At 51.5% G+C, this 24,579-nt stretch overlaps 7 protein-coding genes across 8 annotated transcripts; 3 read left to right on the top strand and 4 right to left on the bottom strand.

The window, feature by feature from the left end:
• Positions 1-147: 147 nt before the first annotated feature.
• Positions 148-1,411, bottom strand: PV06_06691 (uncharacterized protein). The gene is made up of 2 exons (XM_016407838.1): positions 1,247-1,411; positions 148-1,162 (listed from the first exon to the last, which is right to left on the bottom strand). Exons 1-2 carry the CDS (start codon positions 1,364-1,366, stop codon positions 161-163), a joined length of 1,122 nt encoding a protein of 373 aa, XP_016261318.1. The 5' UTR covers positions 1,367-1,411; the 3' UTR covers positions 148-160.
• A 141-nt stretch (positions 1,412-1,552) lies between these two features.
• PV06_06690 lies at positions 1,553-2,631 on the top strand. Of its 2 annotated transcripts, XM_016407836.1 has the most exons (3): positions 1,553-1,682; positions 1,732-1,804; positions 1,865-2,631. In XM_016407836.1, exons 1-3 carry the CDS (start codon positions 1,653-1,655, stop codon positions 2,503-2,505), a joined length of 744 nt encoding a protein of 247 aa, XP_016261316.1. In that variant the 5' UTR covers positions 1,553-1,652; the 3' UTR covers positions 2,506-2,631. The 2 variants fall into 2 exon arrangements, with proteins under 2 accessions (XP_016261316.1, XP_016261317.1); XM_016407837.1 differs by having other exon boundaries at positions 1,732-2,631.
• Positions 2,632-3,558: 927 nt separating this feature from the next.
• Positions 3,559-6,476, top strand: PV06_06689 (uncharacterized protein). The gene is made up of 5 exons (XM_016407835.1): positions 3,559-4,123; positions 4,174-4,323; positions 4,377-4,712; positions 4,761-4,780; positions 4,837-6,476. The coding sequence occupies exons 1-5, from the start codon at positions 4,109-4,111 to the stop codon at positions 6,002-6,004; spliced, it is 1,689 nt and encodes a 562-aa protein (XP_016261315.1). The 5' UTR covers positions 3,559-4,108; the 3' UTR covers positions 6,005-6,476.
• A 675-nt stretch (positions 6,477-7,151) lies between these two features.
• Positions 7,152-10,178, bottom strand: PV06_06688 (uncharacterized protein). The gene is made up of 5 exons (XM_016407834.1): positions 9,703-10,178; positions 9,294-9,624; positions 8,814-9,220; positions 8,195-8,735; positions 7,152-8,119 (listed from the first exon to the last, which is right to left on the bottom strand). The coding sequence occupies exons 2-5, from the start codon at positions 9,507-9,509 to the stop codon at positions 7,244-7,246; spliced, it is 2,040 nt and encodes a 679-aa protein (XP_016261314.1). The 5' UTR covers positions 9,510-9,624; positions 9,703-10,178; the 3' UTR covers positions 7,152-7,243.
• A 1,438-nt stretch (positions 10,179-11,616) lies between these two features.
• Positions 11,617-15,091, top strand: PV06_06687 (uncharacterized protein; the record flags this gene model as incomplete). Its single annotated transcript, XM_016407833.1, has 5 exons — positions 11,617-11,814; positions 11,916-11,969; positions 12,021-12,288; positions 13,162-13,605; positions 13,692-15,091. 5 exons carry the CDS (start codon positions 11,617-11,619, stop codon positions 15,089-15,091), a joined length of 2,364 nt encoding a protein of 787 aa, XP_016261313.1.
• A 550-nt stretch (positions 15,092-15,641) lies between these two features.
• On the bottom strand, positions 15,642-18,591 carry PV06_06686 (uncharacterized protein). Its single transcript, XM_016407832.1, has 2 exons — positions 17,636-18,591; positions 15,642-17,582 (listed from the first exon to the last, which is right to left on the bottom strand). Exons 1-2 carry the CDS (start codon positions 18,346-18,348, stop codon positions 17,426-17,428), a joined length of 870 nt encoding a protein of 289 aa, XP_016261312.1. The 5' UTR covers positions 18,349-18,591; the 3' UTR covers positions 15,642-17,425.
• A 441-nt stretch (positions 18,592-19,032) lies between these two features.
• On the bottom strand, positions 19,033-21,388 carry PV06_06685 (uncharacterized protein). Its single transcript, XM_016407831.1, has 3 exons — positions 21,130-21,388; positions 20,465-21,052; positions 19,033-20,418 (listed from the first exon to the last, which is right to left on the bottom strand). The coding sequence occupies exons 1-3, from the start codon at positions 21,217-21,219 to the stop codon at positions 20,260-20,262; spliced, it is 837 nt and encodes a 278-aa protein (XP_016261311.1). The 5' UTR covers positions 21,220-21,388; the 3' UTR covers positions 19,033-20,259.
• Positions 21,389-24,579: the final 3,191 nt, after the last annotated feature.

Raw genomic sequence — 24,579 nt, 5'->3', positions numbered from 1 at the left:
TTGAAGGCTTGCTTGCCGCTGTTGAAGGTTCTGTCACGTGATTACGTGTTCCCCCAGCCTTTCGCTACGTGAGTATCAAGGGCCACGATCGAAGCGGCAGATTCAAGTAGTAACAGATCGAGGGCGAGTACAAGAATTCACGTCGTAAGCGACAATTTGTTCAGCGTTTGATTTGCTCGATGGCATCTAATATCATCTTGTCTATTTGACCCCAGCGCCTTCTCAAGATATCTTTCTGGGCCTCGATACCAACGCTGAGGTTCGAGGCCTGCTCAAGTCGCTCGCTCACGATCCTCCTGTAATTCCCGAACACCCTCAAGAGATGCTCATTGACCATGCGTTTGTACCTATCGTCGTCATCAAATCCCTTTGCGAGGCCACGCCTCCACTGCCGTAGAGGCATGCAGAGCAGTCTCACTGCCACCTTGGTCCGGTAACACGGTCCATCCCGGTCAAGGTGGTAATCGAGCCAGTACCCTTCGTTCTGAAGGATCTTCTTTCGATCTTCACTCAGCAAAGGAATGACGACATCATCGAGGGTCGTCTCATCCCATCGATTACCGTCGAAAATGAAACCGTACTCGACGAGCAAGAGATCATTCGAGTGGTTCCCATACGACAGGAACACTTCTTCCCCTTTTGAGTACCGCCGATCTGCCGTGATCTCATAGGACGATGCTGAGTACGCCACTTTACAGCCGACGTCAGAATGGTTGAAGTAATCTCCGTACGGCACCACAGCTAAACATTCCTCCGAGCTCACCGGTGCAGTCTTCATGTTGGAAGGAGTGTAATAGAACGTCCTGGTATTGACCAGTAGCCAAAAGTAACGAAAGTTCTCGAATGATACGTCGATGTGTCCCGCCGTAACCGCGTCCCAATCTTTTCGTATTTTAGCGGCCTGTTTGGACAGTATCCCTCGTGCTTTGGACGGCAGACACTGAGCGACAACTTCTTCCCACACGACCGGCATCGTCTGCAGATCCTGCATGCTGGGGAGACTCTGGCGCCAAACAGCAAATTCACTTGATTCGTCCTGGGCCAATTCAGCGGCGAGAAGTCCATTGTTGCTGCAAGAATCCACCGATTCAACAATCTTCCTGGGTACCGTCTCAGCCGTACGTACAGCCCTCATTGGAATGATCATGAGGGCTTCTCCAGGCTATTCGGCATCAGACGTGTTCGTGGAGCAACAAGCAACGAGATAACATCGACAAAGAAGGATTCGCGTCTGAAGGTTACCTACCTCAATGTTCCTCTCGGCAATGACACCTAAACCCCTGCCGGCGAAGGCATGGGCTTTGATGCCATTGAGCTTGTAGCCACGACTCAAAGCCCATTCTGTGAGACTATCGTGGTTGCTCATGCTACATCATATTGAATGAGAAGAGAAAGCATTCGGGGGGTGTGATGGTAGTGGTGGTGAAAACCCATCGGAAGAAAGCGATGTTGATGTCGGCGTAAAAGCAGCGTTTGAAATTCTATCGGAATCCAACATCTTCCGAGAGCGGGGGATATTTTTGGGCGATCACTATTCAATTACCAAGCATATCTTACATTTTGTATACTTCAAGTTGTGCAATAGTGATAGTAGTCAGACGCCGTCTGTCATCAGTTGACTTGATTTACCTACCAGAGCAGAGAAGACCAAGATGGGAAGCGTAGGCATTGAACCGTTTCAGGTGAGTCGGTGCGAATGCACTCAAACGGCCATACTCACCATGTCGGAAGACCACCTTCGCTGTGCCTTTACACTGTCAATCTTGCGTTCAAGATGTTACCGGTGCTTTGAATCAAGTAGAAGGTATGTTCAGGCTGTTTCAGAGTTGATAAGCTCCAGCAATGACATTTCTTCTCCCGCCAGGCATCCGTAAGATCGAATGCAATCTCGGAGACCAACTTTTTTATATTGAAGGGACAGCACCTCCATCATCAATTGTATCAGCTATCGAGTCTACCGGACGAGATGCGATCTTGCGTGGGAGTGGGAAGGCGGACTCTGCCGGGGTGTGCATCTTGGAAACGCACGCGAAGGGAGTGTCAGATCCCGTGCGAGGGCTGGCAAGGATGGTCCAGGTATCAGACAATCGAACCCTGGTGGACTTGACTCTACGTGGGGTGTCGCCGGGCACTTATCATGCCACGGTGCGGGAGACAGGCGATATCTCACGTGGTGCAGGATCGACAGGTGGCATCTGGCAAGCGGTCAAGGCTCTGGGAGGGTTCGACCAGCCTCGCGGCATGTTTGGCACTGTCGAAGTTGGCCAAGATGGCCGCGGTAGTGCCTTTTTGGACCGACCTGTGTCAATTTGGGAAATTATTGGTCGCAGCATGGTCGTGTCGAAACAACGAGAGGGTTCGTTTCAGACCGAGGGTGCAGACACCCTGGTAGGGGTCATCGCCCGCAGTGCCGGGGTTTGGGACAATGACAAGACAGTCTGCAGCTGTTCAGGGAAGACAGTCTGGCAGGAACGTCAGGAGCAGATGGGAAGGGGGATGATATGACCTGATGTACGCTGAGGATTCTAACGAGTAATTCTCGTCTGTAGAAAATTTTTGATATACATCAGCAACACGTCGTGATTGTTCGGAAGCAGGTTGCATTCGCGGCTGAAGGATTGCGAGTCGGGCGGGCTTCCTGCACGATGATGCAGTGCCCCTGCATTGAACATTGAAAGCCCGAGAGCCCGACAGTACGGATAGACGAGGCCTGTCAAGACAATTGCCCTTGTTTGGGAGTTTGAGGAGTGTCCGAGGGCGTTGGTTGGTCGCCAAAGATGGATTCTGAAACCAAAGTGGTCCACCCGCATCTGTCGGAGACATGAAACCCCGTCACAATGGGTTGGATCGGGTCGTGATGGTTGGAGAAGAAGAGCGAAAGGCGCTCGTTACGCAGGACGGCTCAGGTGATGAACTCAGGCCACTCGAGAGTATCGCTTGAATCTTCGTATAAGGAAGCGATCTTTGATCACATCGTTGTGGTGGAAGCATGGCACCAGCCGAGGTGATAGATGCATGCATTGTATGTCAAAAGGGTGACCAGGCTCTACAGGGAGTGATCAGGTGTCCTCATTAGGTACCGAACTACCCAAATTAGATACCTATTCCGCACTTACAGTACCTACGTGGGTACACGTACTCCTTCCCACTGGTAGGTATCTTCTACAGGTACAGTGGTAAATGATCCTTATTTCGAGTTCTAGGCTCTATCTAGGTAAGCATCTAGCTCTAGTACAGTAAGGGCACCTAAAAGTAGCGCCGGTAGATCACATAGCGGCCTCTGCGCTGAATCCCAGCCTTCGACGGCCCTGCCCGCCCCCTAAAAACAATGTCAGTAGCTATACGGAGTACAATGTGACAGCAGCGACGACGTAGGTGGACTACAAGTGACAGCAGCGACGACGTAGGTGGACTACAAGTGCCAGCAGCTTGTGCGATCTTGACAGTTGCCACTGAGGTCAGCAGAACACCACGGAGTCAGTGGCTTGTCAAGAAGCGAGGGATTCCTTCATGATATCCACCCTTGCCTACGGAGTACCAAGTGGTATTGCGGATAGAAAAACCTGGTTCTGTTGGTGCTTCAGAGGAAAAAAACCTGTGACAGAATCTGCCCCCGGGACCAGTTAACTCGAACTCCTTTCCTCACACTGTCAATCCTGCGTCTCCTTCTCCTTCTGTGTTCACACTCTTTTTTCTCTATACCAAACACCATACACGACTTCACTTCTCATATACGCTATCTTTCATTTCATCTGCACGCCGGTCGTCACTAATACTTTCTGTCAACTTTACTGCATCGCCAATTCGTTGACGTATTGGCGCCGAGAACGCCCGCCACCTACTTGGGCGCTTAATCCTTGGATATCGACACTCTGCCGCAGGGCCGACCCCCCGAGCCTCCTACTCGGTAGCATCGCGCAGCCATCCATTTTCGTCTAACCTCTACCGAGTCCGTCACTACGAATCCCTCCATTTCAATAACGTCCCAGTCACGACCACTCCGGTCGCAGTCCGGTCCTCCTACCTCCTGTACTTATCCTAGCCTGCATAAGCTGCCCACGTCCACCGCCGAGAGGATTTCATCTTCAACCATTCTGGGCGCGGCGCCATGTCGCTCAAACAGGTGGGTGACGCTGGTTCATTGAGAGACAATCTTCCCTAACTCTGGAGCAGGAGATCGAGACTTGGGTCGAGGCCCTCGGCCACTACGACAATCAAGAATTCGAGGAAGCCTTGACCATCTTTGATGCTATCGCGGATACGTCCAAGATCCTGTTCAACTGCGGTGTTATTCATGCAACAATTGGCGAACACGACAGGGCGGTGCGTTAAGCCAGAACGGCGGGGTGTGGAACAAGATACTGATGGGTGAATAGGTGGAATGCTACCAAAGAGCAATTAAGCTGGACCAATATCTCGCAGTCGCATACTTTCAGCAGGGTGTATCCAATTTTCTCGTTGGCGACTTCGAAGAGGCCCTGGCCAACTTCAATGACACCCTTCTATATCTTCGAGGCAACACATACATCGACTACGAACAACTCGGCCTGAAGTTCAAACTCTACTCATGCGAGGTCTTGTTCAACAGAGGTCTGTGTTATATGTACCTGCAGCAGGAGGAAGCTGGCATACAGGACTTTACATTTGCGCAGAAGGAGAAGATGACCCCGGACCACGATGTGATTGACGATGCTATCAAGGAAAGAGCACAGGTACGTATTCGATCCCAAATTTGCTCAAAACCACACTGACAGGCGCAGGGATATGTCGTTTTCAGCATGTGAGTATTGGGCTAGGTATTTCTCTGTTCTCTAGCCGCTGACAAGATTTGTCTAGTCCTGTCGGATGTGTATACCGACCGAACGAAGCGAAAGTGAAGAACCTGAAGGCCAAAGACTACCTGGGCAAGGCCCGGTTAATTGCTACCTCCAACCGTTCGAACACCGGTACTGGGTTCGAAGGCGTTGAACGCAGGCAAGCTGTAGCCGCAGAGTTAGGGGCAAAAGACGACAGGCCCCTTGAAAACATCAGCTTCGCTGCAACTAATTTGGTCCAACGGAATCTGTCCAGTAGAGTCCCCCGCGACCAAAGTGCTCCTCCTGTTATGAACAGGAACGTGTTTCCTCCGACCCCTCCACCAGAGACAGACAAGCCCAGGACCAACAGCACTGGAAGTGCAAATCTTCCAATCCGATCAGCGTCTCTCCGCAACCCACGCCCCATGTATCCTACAAAGCAAGACATGGAGCAACCTCGGCCTGGGATGCTGTCGCGTGCGGCAACTTTTGACCAACAGGCACCTCCGAGTCGGAGTAGGATGCAACAACCATCCATGAGCGAGCTTTCATGGCAAGACGAGGCCCCAATGCTGAGTCAGCAACCTCCAATGGAGAGATCCCGGTATGGTACCCAACGGACAGCTTCTGAGCCACGGAGAGCACCCTCACGACGCCAGGTCCTCGACAGATCAATATCACAGAGGGTCCCAGCCCCAGCTCCCCTATTCCGTGAGCAACCAAGATACGAAGACCCGGGAGCTAGTGTGGACGATGTCTACAGCATGTACGCGAGTCCACGACCGGTGCAACGACGACCCACGCAAAGACGTCAGGAAGAAGATTACTTCAATGAAGAAGATGAATACCTAGACGAAGAACTCGCAGACGACGATGATATGGACGGCTTTGAACCCATCCGTGCGCCATCACGGTCCGGACGTGGCAGCTCTCGGCCCGAAATGCGCAAGATCCGAGTCAAATGCCATTTCAACGAAGATACGAGATACCTTATGATCGGCGCAGTGATAGATTTTGGTGATTTTGAAAGCAAGATACGAGAAAAGTTCAGCATCAAAGATCGATTGAAGATCAAAATGCAAGACGATGGTGACATGATCACCATGGGCGATCAAGATGATTTGGAGATGTTGTTGAGTAGTGTACGAAGTCAAGCTAAGAAGGAGAGAAGCGAGATGGGTAAGATGGAGATATGGATATCGTCATGATATTCTTTCGTGATGGTGCTTTTCGTTTGACTTTTCCACTGCGATATATATCACTTCGCCCACGCATACTCAGGAGTCTCCCGGTTTGCCGCCACCTTTTTTCCCCTTCAAAGGTGACGCTATACGAAATGCAGCGTTATGAGCACACACAACCACAACAACAACAACAACTACTACTTTGGTATATTTCTCTACTGATGAGAAAGGGACAAGAAATCACATTGACTTTGAGCGAGGAGTTGGACGACGCATCATCATCAACTCTCCTCCTTTTGAGGGCTTTTGTTTGAAAACACCTGACTAGGTATTTAGTTTCTGGTTTGACAGACTACTGGGAATGGTTGTTTGATTTGTTCGGCTTTTGTTCTCAAGGCGACACAACTTTTTCACTCCCAAAATTCCTACTTAGCTCAAGCTTGTCATGGAATATCATTACATATCCTTCCAGGTATCAGGAATAAGTATATAGTCCACGAACTGTGCTTTTATTCCCCGATAATTTTCGTTTGTGCTGAAGGGACTGCAATTCATTACGTGGCATAGCAACGATGGGTCAATCGTCCCATTTCGATAGCATCGCGAAATCAGTTTAGACTCGATCAGTGTACACTGGCAAAATCACTCATGGTCGCGACTGGAAACAGCACATCAAAGTTTGGTGCAAACAACACAATCAAATCGAGCGTAAAAAATGTGGTACTGACATTCGAACCTCGGTCGAAAACAGGGCACATATTGAATCCAACAAAAAGAAGAACCAGGACCTTTGCCAAGGATCGAATCAGGCGCCGGTCGCGGTCGCGTACAAGGGCGTGGAACATCGTTTCTGGGGTTCGGTGTCGACGTGATTGATCAAAACAACCCAACCGTCGAAGAGATGTCGGTACCGGTAAATCCGTCCTCGGGACGAGAAGCGTAGTCGGTCGGACAAATTGGTGGCCCAACCGGATCTTCATAAAACATGGGCTGGCCGGAGAGAGAGAGCCCAACTCGGGACGGGGAGTAATACTCGTACAAGCGAGAACGGACGTTTTTGATTTTCCTTTCGCGGGGGGGGGGGGGGGGGGGGGGGGGGGGGGGGGGCGGGCGGGGTGGACTATTCTGTGTTCCATGTTGTCCACCAAAAAGAAACCGACAAGATGAAAGGCTGGTTTTTTGCGGTCCGGGAATGTGTACGGAGAAAAAGCATGTTTGGGGGGGGGTCATCATTCTCGTCATAATACGCTAGGAAAGGGGGTTTCAGAATGTGTGATATTGGGGATTGTGGTGTTGAGCCGTGTCGTCTGTCGTCGAGTACGGATGGAAGTTCAACCCCCAACGGGTATAATCCGCGGCGTTCCAGGTGATGTAATCCGACATTTCGGCGGCGAGGTTGGTATAATCGTAGGCGGCGACGTCATCGGATGATACAGGAGCGTCGAGGAAAGAAGAAGAAGCGTCAACCCCGGGAAACATGTCTGCTGCTGCTGCCGCCGCCGTGGCAGAAGCACCCAAATGATGTTGTTGATGTTGTTGATGTTGTTGCTGTTGTTGTGCACCGTGGACATTTAGAATACGATGAAGTGGTGCCACATTCATGGTATCACCACCAGTGGGAGCTGGACCGGGACCAGGGCCAAATCCTGTCACTGTCGAGGGTTGGAGGCTGGTATTAAAGTCCATACTAGTTTGTGGGGAGGTATTGTCGTTGTCTTGCTGCAATGTGGATGAATGTCTCGTACGGTCGCCGCGTTGGTCTGGATAATGCTGCTGCTGTGGATGACCTGAAGAAGTTGTGGAATGATGTTCGAGTACGGGACTCTCGGTCGTCGTCCGTTCATGGACTCCGCTGCGTTGGCGGCGGTGATGTTGTGTAGCGGTGGTGGCTGATGAAGAAGAGGCGTCCACTGCATCGGTCGAGGACCGAAACGTCGGACTGGTGACATTGGCCGAGGATTGGTGACGTTGCATCTCGGCTCGAGCCAGTCTGAGCGTCGACACGCTGGAAAGGTGGTTGGAATCCGCAGGACCAGAAATCTCGGCACCTTCGGCATCGGTGGCAGGAGAACGGGGATCCCATTCGAGAGCGAGTTTGCGGAACCCAAATCGACTCAGGAGCGAGATCAATGGCCGTACCTATAGGTAGAGGGTCAGTTAGTAAGAGCTAGTCAATCCTCAACGAGGACCGAAGGTTTTATCTGTGAAGCTTACCAGGACATGAGAGCCATCCCTACCCATCAAGGTCATCAACCTGATATTACAACGGATGTTTGCCTCGGCCTGACCGTGGTCCGTTCCTGTTCCTCGACGGGGTGCCGCAGTGGTGGAATGGATGATTTGGACCTTGGTCACCTCGTAGGCGGCGGTGAAACAAAAGGTGTCATCAAAGGGCCGCACGCCGTGCCGCAGACCGATCTCGATCAGTCGCGATATCTCGTCGGCATGATGGCGACAGCGCTGTCGACAGTCTTGTCTGAACTCGTCGGAGACGTGTTCGAAGGTCCGGGCGAGAGGGAAACTGAATCCGGGCAGCGACACGCGCGTCAGGTCGGTTATGGCGGCGTGGTAGAGGAAATGAAGCGAAAATACGGCACCCAGTGTATTCAGTTCCTTGTGGATGTAGATGTTGATGTCGCTGACGCGAAGCCTGGAGGGCATGTTTGCATACCACGATTCCAGATTGTCGAGCAAATCTCTGAACGGCGACCTCGGGTCCTCGACGTCGCCCGCGGACAGCGATTGTCTGATCAACCTGTGAAAAGTATGACGGGTTGGTTTACGGCCCCGAAGGAGGGAGAAAGATATTCATGGACATGATGGTTACGCATACCTTAGAACCTGAGTTCGTAGTAGGACCAGGTAGACGAGCTGGCCTCTGTAGTTGATATTATGGGCCACCTCTGGCCGCTCCATGGCTTGCAGTTTTTCCCCGGTTTGATTGGGGCATTGTGCCAGAAAATCTTCATCAGAAGCGGGCAGAGGAATGTCCGGGAGCGAGTACTTGGAGCTGTTGTGTGTGTCTACGCCTGAGCCGACGATGCTGTCCAGGACGAAACACGACCACATGAGTCTCCTACGGCTTTCCTGGTCGCAAGCTTCCGCACCAGGCTTGATGTTTGCGTCGTAACTGTGGTCAAGACCTAGGAGACGAGCCAGGCGGTGGCAGCATCCCGCCAGGACGAAGGCGATGGCGTTTCCGTGGGCACTGGCGCCATACTCGGAGATGAGTATCAACGCCTTGCCACACAACTTTTGTCAGCAAGAGTTTGCCTACACCTACACTTTATCATGTCGAGGACTCGACGCTCACCATAAGGTTTTGCACCGAGGGGATATCCATCCCCCTCATGGCTATGTCCCTCGCCTTTCTAGCCCATTGAAAGCCGGGCGCCTCATTCTCATCGTTGTACAACGGTAGACGATTATGAGATTCCCACGACAAGTACTTTGCGCCAAAGGCGCACATGATGTAGATCAGCGCCTCGATGTACTCATCTTTGACGATCCCTCTCTCCAGGGCGCGCATAAAGGTGGGCTTGTGCACGAAGCCCAGACATCTCAGCGGGTGGACGTGTTCGAAGTAAGCATCAATCAACGACCGTAGCAGACGTGGATCCTCTGGTATTGATTCGGCGAAGAGCCTAACCGCCTCCTTATGAGCCACACATGGAACCAAGAGAGAAACAAGGAGGGGATTTTGGGGGCGGGGGAACCATTACCAGCTTTCACCAACGGAACGGCCTGCGTTTGAACCTCCGCCAGATGATGCGAGGGGAACGAGTGATGCCGAAGGTGTAGTCAGGACGGGCGTGCTTGGATTGTGTCCAGGCGTCGCGGTTAAGGGAGTTGGCGACTTCACGGGGTCTCTTCCATCTGCTGTCGCCTCCCCTGGGCCCGAGTAGGTACAGGTGAAGCCTTTTTCTTCGCATCGTTTGCACGTCGGTCTCGTCCGTGAACAGCGGCATTTCGACCGTCGGCATTCCACGCAGGATCCAATGCGGCGCTTGACCACACCAGACGCCTCGAAAATGCCGGCAGCAGATCGATAAACCTCGGCCTGGGATAGCAGCTTGGAGGTCCCCTGATATCCGGGGCACTGGATCTCCAGGCGAATGCAAGGGCCGCACGCGGGTCGAGCGCGATCACATTTCACCTACAAACGAGGTGATAAGATTAGTGGGGAGTTCCGTACACCATCATTCATCGTGTGGCAGTAACCCAAGTGTCTGAATCTGGATCAGAATGCGCAGTAGAATACCGACTTTCCTAGCTCGACAAACTAGACAAGCTGATAGATGGTTCAGAAGAGAGAGTTAGCACCACGTCATGCCTGTGATACTGGAACAAGAGGAAATAACTTACGAGCTTCCGGCCTAGAGCCCACGAGAGACTGTTCGGCGCCTGTATCCATGGCAGACTATTCATGAAAGAAGTCCGAAGCGTCGGGACGCTCGGCGCGTGCATTGGGAGGCAAGTGAGAATAGGAAAAAGAAGGAAAGAGTAGGTAGTAGGTCAATCGGACGGCTCGCTCGCATCTCGGTCACGGACGTCTCTTTATATCTTGCGCCAACTGCGGTAGAGGAGGCAAAAGTCGCGTGCCTTTTACCTGATAGGCGGGCAAGGACTAATAGCATTCGACTAATGATAAAGGTGATTAAGTAATTACATAGATGCCTTCCCCCTCTTCTCGGCACCCTTCACCCTCCCCTATCAATACCCTTATACTCGTCCCCTTGCCAGTTGCCCATAACCAAAAAAGTGCCCCAGGCGCTGGTCACGCGGAGATCTTTTGTAAAAGCTGGGGGCTTTTCAAAGCTAGCTAGCTAAAACTCAGCTACCTAGTACTCATTCACCATCTATCCTTGGTACCCTTCGTACTATCAGCTGTCTATTGATTCATTCCTTTTGTGTAGACGAAAAAGAAAGGGCGAGTTCCGCTAGTCAGCGACTGATTACGCTGCCAGCTTTTCGACTTGTCCTTTTCAGATGTATCTGGGGTAGGTGATGATGTATCAGAAATCCTGAGTAGGTCGTCTCTTTTCCGATCGACATGGGGCTGGGGCTGGGATGAAAAAGTCAGGTATTTACTGTCGCCTATGGGGCTTAACACAAAGGTCGAAGGTCTCAAGTTCAGTCCGACCTCATCGTTATCAGTTGACTTTGTTGTACGAGTAGTCATTGACCCTACCGCGGGCGAATCTGTGTTGGCTTGTGATCAATCGCAACCAGCCATGCAGCTTTCTTTCTCAACGATGCGGAAAACACTCGTCACTGCCGGCCTCTGAATGGGTTTGACGAATGCCTCTTCGTCCACCCTCACCATCTCGGGTGCATTGTCTGTGCCGGCTGGCAGTTCGTGGGCAGTTTTACACGATTTCGCCTCCTTCTCCTTACCTACCCATTTCTTCGCAGACTACGCCGGTGAGAAGGCGAGAAGAAACCAATCAAATGTGATTCTCGGCACTGACTGGTGGTCACGTTAGGAAACAACACCTCACCCAATTTGTTTTCTAGGGACATCTTTGATCTCTTGTACAACAAGACTGGAGCACATCCGGCAATCAGACTAGGAGGCACTTCGACGTAGGTACGCAGCTTCGAACCAGCCCTGGGTCCGTCTCCAAAACTCGTTCATGAACCACACCGCGGTCGAGAACAACATCACTCAATACGAGCACGAGATGGAATACGCCCACGAACAGGAGCTTACCGTGCCCGTTGTGTTGGGAGAAACCAACAGTGATTCGGCCAACTTGAACATGTCCCAGGTCGAGGAGGTTTTAGGTTCTGCTCTTTGGTTGATTGATCATTTGATGATGGGAATGACAATGGTTGGTTACCAACCCCCATCCGATCATGAGCATAATCATTTTGATTGTTTCCATCTTGTTCTTCAGTTAGAGTTCAAGTCACCCACTGACGATATGAATAGAACATTACCCGTTACAACCTCATCCAAGGCACCATGTTTGGTTACGCGGCTTGGGTTCCCGTTCCCACCAAGGGTCGAGAGCCTTACGTCCGTGCTCCTCTGTAGGGGCAAATCTTTGTCGCGGACGCCCTCGGCCATCATCCCAATGTCCAGATCAAAGCCGCCGTCGACAAGTCCTTCCCTTGGAATATGTCGGCCTACACGATCTACGAGGGTGGTCGACTCGCCAAGTATGCCGCCATCAATTTTGACGAGTGGAACAAGACGAGCAACTTCTCCCGACCCAGTCAGGAGGTCGTGTTGAGTGTTTCCAACGGCGAGACGAGGGTTCGCGTCGACCGCCTGACGGGCGACGGTGCGAGCGCGGACGATGGTATCGCTGGGCGGGTCTCAGTTGGAACTACTCGGACGGACGCCTCTTGCAGTCCGGCACGTACAAGCCAGAGTGGTTGAAGGTCGGCCAGGACGGCAAGGCCAAGTTGAACATTTTCTCCACGGAGGCCGTCTTGGTAACTTTGAATGGTACCGCTCCGCAAATGTGAGGTCAGTCTTTTTGACGTGTCAATATGCCTGGAAGATGGAGGAACAAAAAGTTTACCATTGGAAAAAAAAGAAGGGGGAGGGGGAGGGGAGGGGGAGAAACGAAACGGGATAACAGCAAATCGGTGTACTGTATGATGAGTCTATCGGTCTTCTCTGGAAGGACTTTTCGACAAGATGGTGGAAGGTGATGGGCGGGCGGCGGAAGTCGCTCTCGCTCTCTATCGGACTTCGGTTGCCCTCGTCGCACTTCGGTTACTGTTGCGGCGTACAGCAAAGCGTGGACTGACGACAAGCGACGTCCATGGGCATAAACGGGGCACGGTACTCGTGCTGAATTCCACAACTTTTTTCCAATGTTACAGTCCCTCCTCTCTCCTTACGGACCAGCCCCCTTCCAATGCCGGAACTCTCAGGGAACCGGCGATGTGCAAAGGGAGTTTTGGCGCCCCCAAAGCAACGAAGACTGGATCTTTATTGGGGGGCTTTTTTTTAAATTGTCTTCCAGCCCATCAAATACATTGCTGTGCCCTTACCTAGGAGAGACACAAGCAGAAACAGGAAAACCTCGCGTAGTGTGTAGTCAAATTGTAGGCATTTTTTGGGGGTGAAAAGCCACACGATCTGACCCTCGCAAGGCTGACTCGCGCACCCCAAAAAAAGCCAACATGATTCAAAAGGGGGAAGAAGACTGCTGCCGCCGCAGAGGAGAGACGAAGGCCCAACTTCCTCGTCATCGTGGCCGATGACTTGGGCTTCAGTGACTGTAGTTGCTTCGGTTCGGAGATTCAGACGCCCAACGTCGATGCTCTTGCCGCCGAGGCCACAGGGCTGAGGTTCACATCCTTTCACGTCGCCGCGGCATGTTCGCCCACGAGGTCGATGTTGATGACGGGAACAGATCACCACATCGCCGGCTTGGGTCAACTGGCCGAATTCACTCGAAGTTCCGCGGCGCATCGAGGTCAGCCGGGACATGAAGGTTATCTCAACGAGAAGGTGGTGGCGATGCCCGAGTTGCTCCAGGAAGGGGGTTACCACACGATCATGGCAGGGAAATGGCACTTGGGCCTGAAGAAGGAGCACCACCCACAAAAACGAGGCTTCACAAAGTCATTCGCTTTGCTTCCAGGTTGCGCAAATCACTATGGTGAGTTTTCGATGGCCTCCAAGTCCCCTTTGTTAATGCTGTGAGAACTTGTCAGGGCTAATTTTGTCTCTCTTGTACACACACAGCATGGGAGCCACCTGACTATGACCCAGTCGCTGAACCGGAGAAGTTCTTTGAAACGGCGACGCGGGCGTTGCACGTGGAAGATGATCAACTCGTCGACAAGCTCCCCGAGGACTGGTACTCGTCCGACGGGTACGCCGACAAGCTCATGTCTTACCTGTCGGAGAGGACCGAGGAGGAAAATTCGAAACCGTTCTTCGCCTACTTACCCTTTTCCGCACCACATTGGCCATTGCAGGCTCCCGACGAGAACGTGAAGAAGTACCGAGGATTCTACAACGACGGCCCTTACGCTCTGCGCGAGGCCAGACTGAAAAGGCTGATCGAGCTGGGCCTGGTCCAGTCCGACGTGACGCCGCATCCGATTGTCAACACGGCAGCGGACGACATTCACTGGGATAGATTGGGCGAGGAGAGCCGCGTCAAGTCGTCCTGCGCCATGGAGGTGTACGCGGGCATGGTCGACCGGATGGACTGGAATATCGGTAGGGTGATTGACTACCTCAAACGGACCGGAGAGTACGACGACACTCTGGTGTTGTTCATGTCGGACAACGGCGCCGAGGGAGCCTCGTACGAAGCTTTGCCTCTGGTGGGGGACAACATCGTCAATCACATCCACAAGTACTACAACAACAGCCTGGACAATATCGGGAGGGGCGACTCGTTCGTCTGGTACGGCTCTCAATGGGCGCAGGCCGCCACAGCTCCCTCTCGGCTGTTCAAGATGCATTCGACCGAGGGCGGGTGTCGAGTTCCTCTGATTGTCAAACTTCCCGATTCGATTTGCTCCCCTCAAGATCTGGGAGTCGTCAAACCTCAACCGGGTGGCAAGACGACCGACGCCTTTTGCACCGTCATGGATCTCGTGCCGACCTTCCTGTCCATGGCGGGCCTCAGACATCCAGGGCCGGTGTACAAGGGTCGCAAGATCGCAACCCTCCGAGGGCACAGCTGGGTGCCCTTTCTGAAAGCCGCCTTGTTGCCGGGGACAGAGTTGACGAACGGGTTCGCCACTCAGATACACGCTCCGGATTACGCCGTCGGGTTTGAAATCGCGGGATCAGGTGCCCTCCGACAGGGTGACTGGAAGATCACCTTCATGCCCGCCCCGCGAGGGCCACAGGAATTGGAATTGTTCAACGTCAAGCTCGACCCGGGAGAGACGGACGACCTGCGAGAAGCAGAACCCGAAAAGTTCAAGGAACTCCTGGCGTTGTGGGAAGACTACAAGCAGGAGGTCGGCGTCGTGGGCCTGGCGGGAGAGTACAAGGCCGTGGTGCAGGGGAAATATTCCGGGGTTGGTGCGGTGGACGAGTTTTCCGACCCTTACGCCTGGATCAAGTACATTGGACGACCGGAGAGGACGCCGGAGAGGCTGAAACCCGTGGTACCGACATGAACAACCGACGACTGTCTCGAACAATCATGGGGGACCGAGAGACGGAGACTTGGAAGCCTGCGGTCACCGACATGACCAAATCGACTCACTGTCACGAACGATATGGTGCACCGATTGTCACCCATATATATTCGACTTCTTATCGTCCCTGCGAGAAAACCCTTTTAGAACCGCCATTTGCGGGGAGTTTTGTTGTTTATAGACATATCCTTCTTGGTGCGTCAGGTCCTGCTTACATTGCATTTTTCCGAGGTCTACGGAGTATAAACATTTCAAAGCAAAAAGCAGAAAGAAATTCACCCTGTTCGTCGCCGAAAAAGAAAGAAACTCTGATTTCTATGCGCGGTACGGCACGGCCATGCTATTTCTATACCCAAGATACCTTGGGTACTTTTTGTACAGATTTTATACTGGGCCTGGATGTAAATTCATACAACAAGTTTTACGTATGGCTTTTGGCTTCTAGAAGCTGTCGTTGGGGGCTTGTCAAATCGGTCGGTCTAGAAAGAACACTGGCTTCATTGACGCGAAGTACTATCTTAGAGAGACATGGCTTGAACGTTGTTACGATTATCTATCTAGTCTACCACGAATGAGGAAAAATGAGATTGCCTTGAATAAAATCTAGAAACCCCCAGAGGAAAGGAAAGAAAAAGAAGCAAAAATGAAATCAAATCATCAACACCGAGCCTCTCAACCTGTGCACAGACATACACACCCAAGGGCTCCCTGAGAACCTCCCCGGCATCATACGTACGGTCTGTACCAGGGGGCAAGGGTGAACAATAAATGTGTATGTGAGTGCACACCCGTGTTTTTCCTTCCACCAGTACAATACATTCAACGGATATACCCCTTGGTCCTCTCCTTGATCCAGTCCTTGCTCACTTTGACGTTGGGGTATTCGGTCTCGAAAAGAATAAGAATGCTAGTGATGTCTTCTCCGTTACGTGCGTGTCGGCGAACGCAGACGTCGTGCTCGGGTCGCCAATTTTTCGGTGGAGATGATGGCATCGTGTTTGTTTGGCTTTGCTTGTGCCTATTCCCCGTTTCTCTCTCCTGTAGGCTACACACGACGTTACTCGACACCGCTTCGCTTCACTTCGCTTTGCAGTGCAGCGGTGAGACAGAGATTGAATTGTCGGGAGGTTCGTGCCGGCCAGAGAAACAAAAGGAAGGTAAACTGGTGTGATCGTATGCTGGTCAGAATGCAACACGTTTTTAAAAGTGCGGTCGTTCGAGGATCCAATGATCCGATGGTCCAAGAACGTTTGTGCAATTAAGATCGACGCCTTGGTTCTTTGAGGTAGGATGGCAGTCCCTTGCAGGGCAACACTGTGTGGCGAGTCGATGAAAGTTTGTGTGGCGGGATGGAGTTGGAAGACCACAAAAAAGAGGAACCCTTTGTACACGCCGCCGTGAGCGGATTTCAGAGGATGGGGAAAAGAAGTGAATTCTTGGTTGGGATGGTCAAGGAAGAGTGTACAAGAGGGAAGAGGGCGCACAAGGCGAGGTTTTTGTACTTCACCCCCCTTCTCCTTTCCCTTGGTTGTTTGTGTCAACCGGGAAAATCTGCAAGTAGCTGCGAGTCACCTCTTTGTCATGAAACGCAGATAAGAGGTCACATATGACGAGTGAGGCTGTAAGCATCAACACCACTCACCTAACTAGGTGGACAACGACGTCTCGAGACTCTGGCGAAAGGGGGGCGTGTGATGGATCATCTCAATTCCCTCGTTGCGGAAGCGATCATACCTCTTCCGCGCACCATGGAATGGAAGGCGGTATCGACGACGCAATCAAAGCCGGGTCGACTTGAGGCTTGTCGTGCTGTCGTTTGACAAATAAAAGGGGTACGAAGTTTCGACGGTTGATATCCGGATTGGACTGTCGGTCATATACAGGGGGTTCAGCAATGGTGCTGCCATGCGTGTCATGAGAGTCGCTTCCGAGTTAGAACACCGATAGGATTGCAGCAAAAGAGTCCAGATTGATCTCTCGACTGCAGGAGAACTGGATGGTCGATCGATTCCCCCCGAGGGAAAAAGAATCTGTTCATTAGCACTAGTGCTATGTTGTCTGGTTTGGACATTTCAAATGCTCGTCAAGGCGGAAGTTGTTGTCCTTCCCCGTTTGAAGCCCTCATGTAGCCTGCCGTGTAATCCTTCAAATCAACCCGCTGATACTCCACTGTCCTATGAACTCCTGGCTCTTTTTTTCTCCCGCTTCCGCTATGCTGTATACAATCCGCCTTGTCGTTATTTGTCATCCGATAGGTTCGTTATTATATTAAAAAGCTGCAAAGTTCGCTAGGTGGACCAAATGTAAACATTTTCATGAGAAAACCCCAAAGCCGTTGGCAAACCAGGTGAACGAAATGGTGGTGATGGCTGCAGTCACTAAAACAACACCGAATGCCTGTTTCTCGTGGATCGAAAGCGCGCCGCTGCAGGTGGCGCACTTAAACTCGTTAAGGGGTGTGTATGGTTGTCTATGATCCGGTCAGTTCAATGCCCTTCTCTCCAGTTGTGATACGAAACCTACCCAGTGTACATGCCAAAGACATATTGATCATATGCCCCTAGATATCCAGCAGATGGGATATCCGTCACATCCTTGGCCGCATCGTGGATCATGAGGGTATAACTCGCAACAGCAAAAGGCGACGTCACCGCTTCCGGGAAATTACCAGTATCCCAGGTGACGGCTCCAGTGGCATCTACGGACATGTTTGAAGATATCGTATATGTGGCTTGGTTCAATGCACAGGATGCCAAAACGTCAATGGCCGTTGGTGTTACGGACAGAGAGGTATAATTCCATTTGAACGTCACATAGTCTCCCACCTTGAAAAATTGTAGCCCGTCAGTCGCGGCGGGAGTGATCAACGAAACACCACCCGGAGGAAGGCGAGGGTCGATGGCCGTTGTCTTGGTCGCTGTCGTCTTTGTCGGCTTCTTCGTTTCGGTTTTGCCACTGCCTTTGGCAGATGTGATGGAGGCTCTAGACCCGGACTCTGAGGCAGAGGCAGAGGCTGAAGCGGATGCCGAAGCTTCTGCTTTTGGGGTGCTAGTTTTTGCTGCGCTCTTGTCTGCATCGGTGGGAGCAGCGGTTGTTTTCGCCGCCTCTTCATCTTGTCTCGGCAGGAGTAGGGCGTGTTTATCGAGGTTGGATAAAGCAGGCCATGGCCACGCTGTGGTAAAGGCTAGGAAAACCAGCAGGGTGGAGAGTATAGAGTAGAGGCCGTGGCCCTTCATTTCGACAGAGGGTGCACGGGCTCTTGAGGGATAGTTAGAGGTGGTGGTCCGGATAGAGGGACTCCGGCTGAAACGATCGTAGGAAGAGGTAGGGTGGGTGGTACAGGCTGCAACAGGTGAGGGAAAGTCTGAAGATTAAAACGATCGTAAGTAGGAAGTAGAGAATAGCGAGAGGCTGCACATGAGGCAAATGAAGATGAACAAGAAGAATATGGACGAGCGCAGGCTGAGAAAGGAGTGAGTGAGTGACCACAAAATTGTGTGTCTGTCTCAATTGTCTCACCCTGGACGACGGGGATCCGAGCCACAACAATCTGCCCGCCAACCAGCGAACTGGGCTCGTTCCCACAGCCACTGCCCACTAAACCGCCTGGAGTTTAGGCCTGGATTTATTTTGGTCCCTGGCCCTGATCTGACCTGACTTCCATCTGTTTTGATTCTACATACTCCGTACGTAGTCCGTGTGTATGTTCATGCAGAGTTCGCTCAATGATGTTGTTCTTTTCATTTCAATCACTAGCTACCTATCATTGACCCAAGTCTCCTATTCCTCCTTGGGCAAGACCCTTTCAAACTTGCTCTCTCAGGTAATTTTGACTCTCCCAACGCCATTCAAAGGCACCCATTATTGCATCGATACGTGGTGGCCTCTTATGCTCTCAACGCCACACTGCCTCCATGTCCAAAAATGTGTCCTCTTGTTTGTCTTGGGTCTTTCACCCATTCTTTGTATTCATACCACTATCTTCATAGCATCCCAGTGTCCGAGCTTGTGGCTTCTGCACCTGCTGATGAGCCAGCACAATAGCGACGCGGCGTCGGAGTACTTCAGAATCCATCTCTGTCTTTGCTCGTTCGGGATCCCAGGCGCTATTGAATGAGGCAAGGCTGTCATCTGAATTGGTCATGAATGAATCGTCGTCGTGTCCAGCAGATAAATCTGAATTGCGCCTTGCGGAGGCTCGAAACTGGTACGACGGGGTTTTGCTTTTCCAGGGCGACTCTTTCTGTGTGAGCGCGGGCGGCGTCTCAAGGGTGAAGTTAGAGTAGCTATTGATTAACTTGTACCAGGATTGTGCTCGCATATGGTTTGAGACCCCAATATGCATAACGGTATTTGCCACCACTGCTTTCCTCGACTCCGCCTGCTTCTCCATAGTTTTTAATTCCTAGACACGAAGGGAATTGGGTGGCTTCCTTGGTCGTGACTGATTATAGCAACGATCAATGCTCAAATATCTGCATATTCGATTGAAGACGAGGAGACACGCAGGCAATGGAGTCTCTAAGTGATGAAATCCTGGTATCTGTCGAATGAATCTCTTTTCGTACAAGTGATATGAATGATGGTGATTTTTTCTTTTGGCAAAAGTCGAGCAACCGCTACGCGATCGTGTCTTTCTCCTCCAGTCCACCATCCGAATCGTCATTAGCTGGAATATCTCGTCTGCGTCGTCCGTCTGTACGATGGATATGCTTCACTATCCTGACCGCATATATTGAGAAGGGTTCGGTGAATTCATAGCAGCCACTAGCCCGCTCTAGGTATGTGCAAGAGCTGATAGATAGCCAAGGCTCATGTGCTGTCAGAACGTATCATTTCATCTGATTGACACAGTAGACGAGCCCAGGCTGCCCTTTCGATACAAGTGGAATGTAATTTGGCGAGTTTGTAAGTTAAGTACTCGGCTGATGTGGACGCGACATCAGCTCGAAGAACCCAAACCTGTCAGAGAACTTTGTCGTTTCAAAAGCATCATACTCGGTGGTTCGCGTTCACCTTTTCGACTATGCGCTAAGTCATTATGTTCTTCGTCCATAGCACTCTTCGTGGAGGACTGATGAATGGCCGCTTTCCGTACATCCTCAAGAGGGGAATCTTTGGAGCAAAGATTCAGAAACATATCTTTCTCAGGCACACTCGGGATGAAGAGCGAGGAATTGAAATTTCCCTTTCTCTTCGGAAGGTTTCATTTGCCTGATAAGGGGGAGTTGCAGCTTGTTGTTGACTAGCCTGCTGCATTTATCGCAAGGTCTGGTTTTGATATCGTGGTAAGCTGCAATCATCTCCTACATGCAATTAGCCTGGAACAGACGACAGAGAGATATTGGTTACCAAGAGCACCATGAGATTGCTTTGAACATCGGACTTTTTGACGCTCTCAAGGATATCATCACGCAGCGCAAAAGACTCGGCACCTGGTTTGTAGGTTACTTTGAAGGGGCCGGAACTCGCATCCCGGGTTTTGTCGATGCGAAATTCCAATTGACCCATGCCGATATCTAAAGGCAAGGGTTGCGTTTCCTGCCAAACGGAGACCTTCAGGTCTGGATGTTTGGCCCGAAAGTCGCTCACGATTTTGGCGATTTCGGCATCTGTTTGGCCACCGGCACCGTTGATTAGAGTGTTGGATGTGAGCGAGCCTGCACTCTTGCCTTGGTTCTGAAGTATTAAGGCGTCATAATTCAGAGTCCAGGCATCCCCTCCTTGGGGTACGTCGCCAGTGTTGACCGCTTGCCAAAGCTCCCGTACATCGTCACTGTGCCAGTCCTTTTTAAACCTTTCGACGTCTCGAATACCTGCTTGTGCAGCATCTTGCAAGTAAGTTGCGAGCTTTTCTGGGTCATACCCGTTTGGATTCTCCAGGGCGAACCTGGTTGGGTTGATCAGCTTTTCCGGTAATAAAGTCCGCAGACCGCCAATCTGTCACAAGTGAGCCTGAGTCGCTAGGCAAGCGGGAATTTGCAGCCCTCGTTCTGAGATCAACGGGGATGACTGACCTGATTGTACATGCTCTGCAATTTGGCCAGCTTTTCCATAATCTCACGATCCTCCGGGTCGATTGCCTGTGGCTTATCCATTTCGAGCATGACGATCAGAGCCGATGGCTGTTGAAAACTTAACTGAAAGAGATGGAGAGAGTATCAAGTGAGAACAAGGATATCTGATGCGACTACACAATGCAAAACGCGTACTCCATAAGGGTTTGAAGCGTGAAACGTTGATGGCAGTTGATAGCGCTGTCGAGATCGATCATACTGAACAGTGAGAGTTGTGGTGACAGGAGTTACGAATACGAGGTTGCAAAAAGTGGATCACGTGCCTGCAAATACGAGAACGGGCGGATAGTGTGGAGCAAAACAGCCAAGACGCACTTCTGCCACATGCTCTACTGTACAATGAATTCCGTAATAAAACACACCCATCTCGAGCAACCTGAAGAATTGATTCAAGACTGGTCGCCTGTCTCTCATGGATGACGGGATTCGTCACATTCTTGCTTTGATGTTCTTCTCGCGTCAATGACGTTCGACTTTCCATGATCACGCGAAATCCAACCCTTGTCCTAGATACTGACCCCCAATCTACGTCCCCAACCATATGTTTCCACACACGTGGAGGATGCAGTCTCTGTGGGCATACCTTCGGGTTCCTGGTACATCGACGCTACTGAACGGCATGTATCGAAAGCAGGTCTGAAGGTGTATTAATGCAGCCACAGACCTCATCAAGCGTCCTGGTACCCGCATCTACGCTGTTCACTGGACTGAACCACGAAGTCACTCATGTCTATGGGTGGGCTACCAGATATACAGACTGCATTATGACGTCAACCACACCATCCTCCATCTTCGTTTCGAGCCTCCTCACCACTTATGTGCCGGTTATCGAACACGCCGGTTATTGATTTGCGATTCGAATACTTTGCTCTATGAGGGTATGTAAACGATGCTGGCTTTTGTCTCGCAAAGATTATCTCCATAACACCACGCATGTCTTGCGTGTTCCGAGCTACCAACTATCACAAACAAGCCAATAGCTCTTTGACTTCGTGTCTTGTCATGCGCAAAGGTGAACGATGAATATTACGAAGTACATACCTCTCTAAGCGCTTCGTACGTTAGCATAATTTGACACCAGCCGATGAGGCTCCAACCATCTCATCCGGGTGGTGATTTTGAGCATCGCTTCTCGCACTCTGTGCTTTTGGCCCCCCATTGTTCGTTGTACAATACATCGGGGCCCCAAAATCACACTAGACCTAGTCAAGCTCTCCCCCCGTACACTTCGTTCAATGGTCGGTTCTGCCATGTTGCGCTCGGTGAACTCGGGAAGACAAACTTTGAGTACGAGGAAAGAGAAACCTTTTCCAACGTCCAGCTGAGCCTGTGAAGGCAACAGAATTAGCAGTATGGGCGGATTGACAGCTACAGCACCATCGACAGGGATGAGAATTGCGTGACCACGTCGCATATTGTGCCACAAATCGGGTCGAGAGAAACCTCGGAAAGAACAATGGGTTGCCAATCAGCTGCTACGAGTACCTAGCGTTCGTGGACGATGCCAAATTTGGATATTGAGCAGAGCCCCGGGATCGCTCTGCACAGCCGGCAGCTTCCACGCGTAATGGGGTTGCGCTGGGCGTTGATCATTATCCTAGACGAGTATTACAGCGCGCTACTTGTATGCCGGCTACCAAGGATATGCCTTCAACAGCAGCCAGTGGATATCGCTATATTGTCCTTGTATGGTCGGGCAATCTCAAAAAGGAGACAATGACTGAAAAGGATATTCTCGCGAGCCACGCATCGTTCTGCGCTTGAATGCCGGTCTCTACACCTGACATCAGCACCCTGGGCATGTTGTCTATTTGCGACCGAATCAAGCCTTCTCTGGGAAGGTGTTGCTCCTGCAGCACTACATTCGCAGAGTTATTCTCATCGAGATGAGACTATTCTACAGAGACTAGTTGTGAATGAACCTATCATAGCATTGCAGACTCTTGATCGGATACCACGTGAAATATCTGTCAGCTTGTGCGAAAGCAGTAATCGGTGATCCCTGCGAAGACCATTTGGTCGGTGCTCGGTACCAACAATTGTGCCACGGAGCAAGAATGTATGGGATTAGAAAACCACGAATAGCCGAGGGCCACGCACGAAACAGATATACTGCTTGTCCTACGGCGAGATTGTCCTCCGAGCCGGAAAGGGACTTTTGATGGAAATGTACATTCTGAACGGCACAATTTCACACCGATGACGCAGAAGACTCGTTCAGACAGGGGTACACTAGCCTCAGCTTGTCGATCGCACGAGGCTTACGGGGGTGTATGGTTGTTTTGATTGAAGAGTCTGTCGTTCCAAATCTCGTACGGAGTGTAGCACCCCGACGCACGGTTTGGCTTATCTGAACCTTGGCCAGGGGGGCATTCTCTGACGATTGACAGAAATGTGCTTATGAAATATCTCCGCGAGTGGTCGAATCCGGAAAAATGGACAGGAGGAGAGCTTCGGCCGATAACTCGTCTTGAAACGGGCCCAAGGAACGGCGTGCAGAGCAGTGCAGTGGCTGGTCCTCGATGCAAATCACCATCTAGCTCTACGAGTACCATCCCGGTCTCGTCGAAAGGGCCAAGGGCGACGACTGGCCCGTGAACGAAGCCACATCAAGCCTAGCAGGGGTCAAAATTAGCCCTACCCGCGGCATGGTGTCGCTCTACTGCAGGCCGGCCCAGTATAGCATTACATACTGGGTATTGACGAGGGAAAACCGGGTCGCAATCATACGACGCTAGCAAACGAACTCCACCTCCAGAACGACTTCAATACCGCGTAACCCAAGTTCTCACCGCAGATGATCAGCGTTCCGGCTGACTCTGACGCCGGTAACACCGTCTGCATGTGTATCGCTACTACCACTACGCCTTCTATTCACGCTGGCGTTTGGGTTGTGGCACGCTATCTCCACCACTTTCATCTTGCGCCCTCCAGGACTTTATTTTGTTTGGCACTACTCGACCGGGGCTCTGCTACTAACGACTCCGTATAGCACACCATGGCTCAGCAGCCCTGGTACCCACTCCCATGCATTTTGCTCGACCGCTGTCTTCGAATTCCCAGCGATCGGCTGCTGGGATACTGTCAGCAAATGGGCCGGGGTAGCTCGTAGCCCTACAAGGTCGAGATCCACTCTCCAACACTCTCAAACCCTCAGCAGGCACAGACGCCCTTAGACTTTCGAGCCAGTACTCGAGTCTACTATGAATATGTCCTTCTTCGCCCCCAGCGATTGAAGCTCGTGGCTTTAACTGAAGGTCCATCAGAAGATCTCTGACAATAATCGACCACTTCCCTGTTATTCTGGCTCTGACTACATATGGGAAAGCCCTTGCCCGGTCGGACAAAAGAAGTATATATGCGAACCTCGAACCTCTTCCCCCCATTTTC

Source organism: Exophiala oligosperma, assembly GCF_000835515.1.
Source record: "Exophiala oligosperma strain CBS 72588 unplaced genomic scaffold supercont1.6, whole genome shotgun sequence".
Taxonomy (NCBI): Eukaryota; Fungi; Ascomycota; class Eurotiomycetes; order Chaetothyriales; family Herpotrichiellaceae; genus Exophiala; species Exophiala oligosperma.
Note: the sequence above shows the minus strand (reverse complement) of the source record. Positions and strands in the feature narration are given on the sequence as shown.

Coding starts and splice junctions, on each gene's coding strand:
- PV06_06688 (XM_016407834.1), bottom strand. CDS start 9,509: ATGCGCGCCCTGGAGAGAGGGATCGTCAAAGATGAGTACATCGAGGCG. Junction 9,221..9,293: donor CCTCGGTGCAAAACCTTATG/GTGAGCGTCGAG, acceptor TTGTGTGGCAAG/GCGTTGATACTCATCTCCGA. Junction 8,736..8,813: donor CTACGAACTCAGGTTCTAAG/GTATGCGTAACC, acceptor TACTTTTCACAG/GTTGATCAGACAATCGCTGT.
- PV06_06685 (XM_016407831.1), bottom strand. CDS start 21,219: ATGCTCGAAATGGATAAGCCACAGGCAATCGACCCGGAGGATCGTGAG. Junction 21,053..21,129: donor TGCAGAGCATGTACAATCAG/GTCAGTCATCCC, acceptor CACTTGTGACAG/ATTGGCGGTCTGCGGACTTT. Junction 20,419..20,464: donor GCAATCTCATGGTGCTCTTG/GTAACCAATATC, acceptor AATTGCATGTAG/GAGATGATTGCAGCTTACCA.
- PV06_06686 (XM_016407832.1), bottom strand. CDS start 18,348: ATGAAGGGCCACGGCCTCTACTCTATACTCTCCACCCTGCTGGTTTTC. Junction 17,583..17,635: donor GTCTTTGGCATGTACACTGG/GTAGGTTTCGTA, acceptor ACCGGATCATAG/ACAACCATACACACCCCTTA.
- PV06_06691 (XM_016407838.1), bottom strand. CDS start 1,366: ATGAGCAACCACGATAGTCTCACAGAATGGGCTTTGAGTCGTGGCTAC. Junction 1,163..1,246: donor TTGCCGAGAGGAACATTGAG/GTAGGTAACCTT, acceptor GATGCCGAATAG/CCTGGAGAAGCCCTCATGAT.
- PV06_06689 (XM_016407835.1), top strand. Junction 4,324..4,376: donor TTGGCGAACACGACAGGGCG/GTGCGTTAAGCC, acceptor ATGGGTGAATAG/GTGGAATGCTACCAAAGAGC. Junction 4,781..4,836: donor GGATATGTCGTTTTCAGCAT/GTGAGTATTGGG, acceptor AGATTTGTCTAG/TCCTGTCGGATGTGTATACC.
- PV06_06690 (XM_016407836.1), top strand. CDS start 1,653: ATGGGAAGCGTAGGCATTGAACCGTTTCAG. Junction 1,683..1,731: donor TAGGCATTGAACCGTTTCAG/GTGAGTCGGTGC, acceptor CCATGTCGGAAG/ACCACCTTCGCTGTGCCTTT. Junction 1,805..1,864: donor TGCTTTGAATCAAGTAGAAG/GTATGTTCAGGC, acceptor TTCTCCCGCCAG/GCATCCGTAAGATCGAATGC.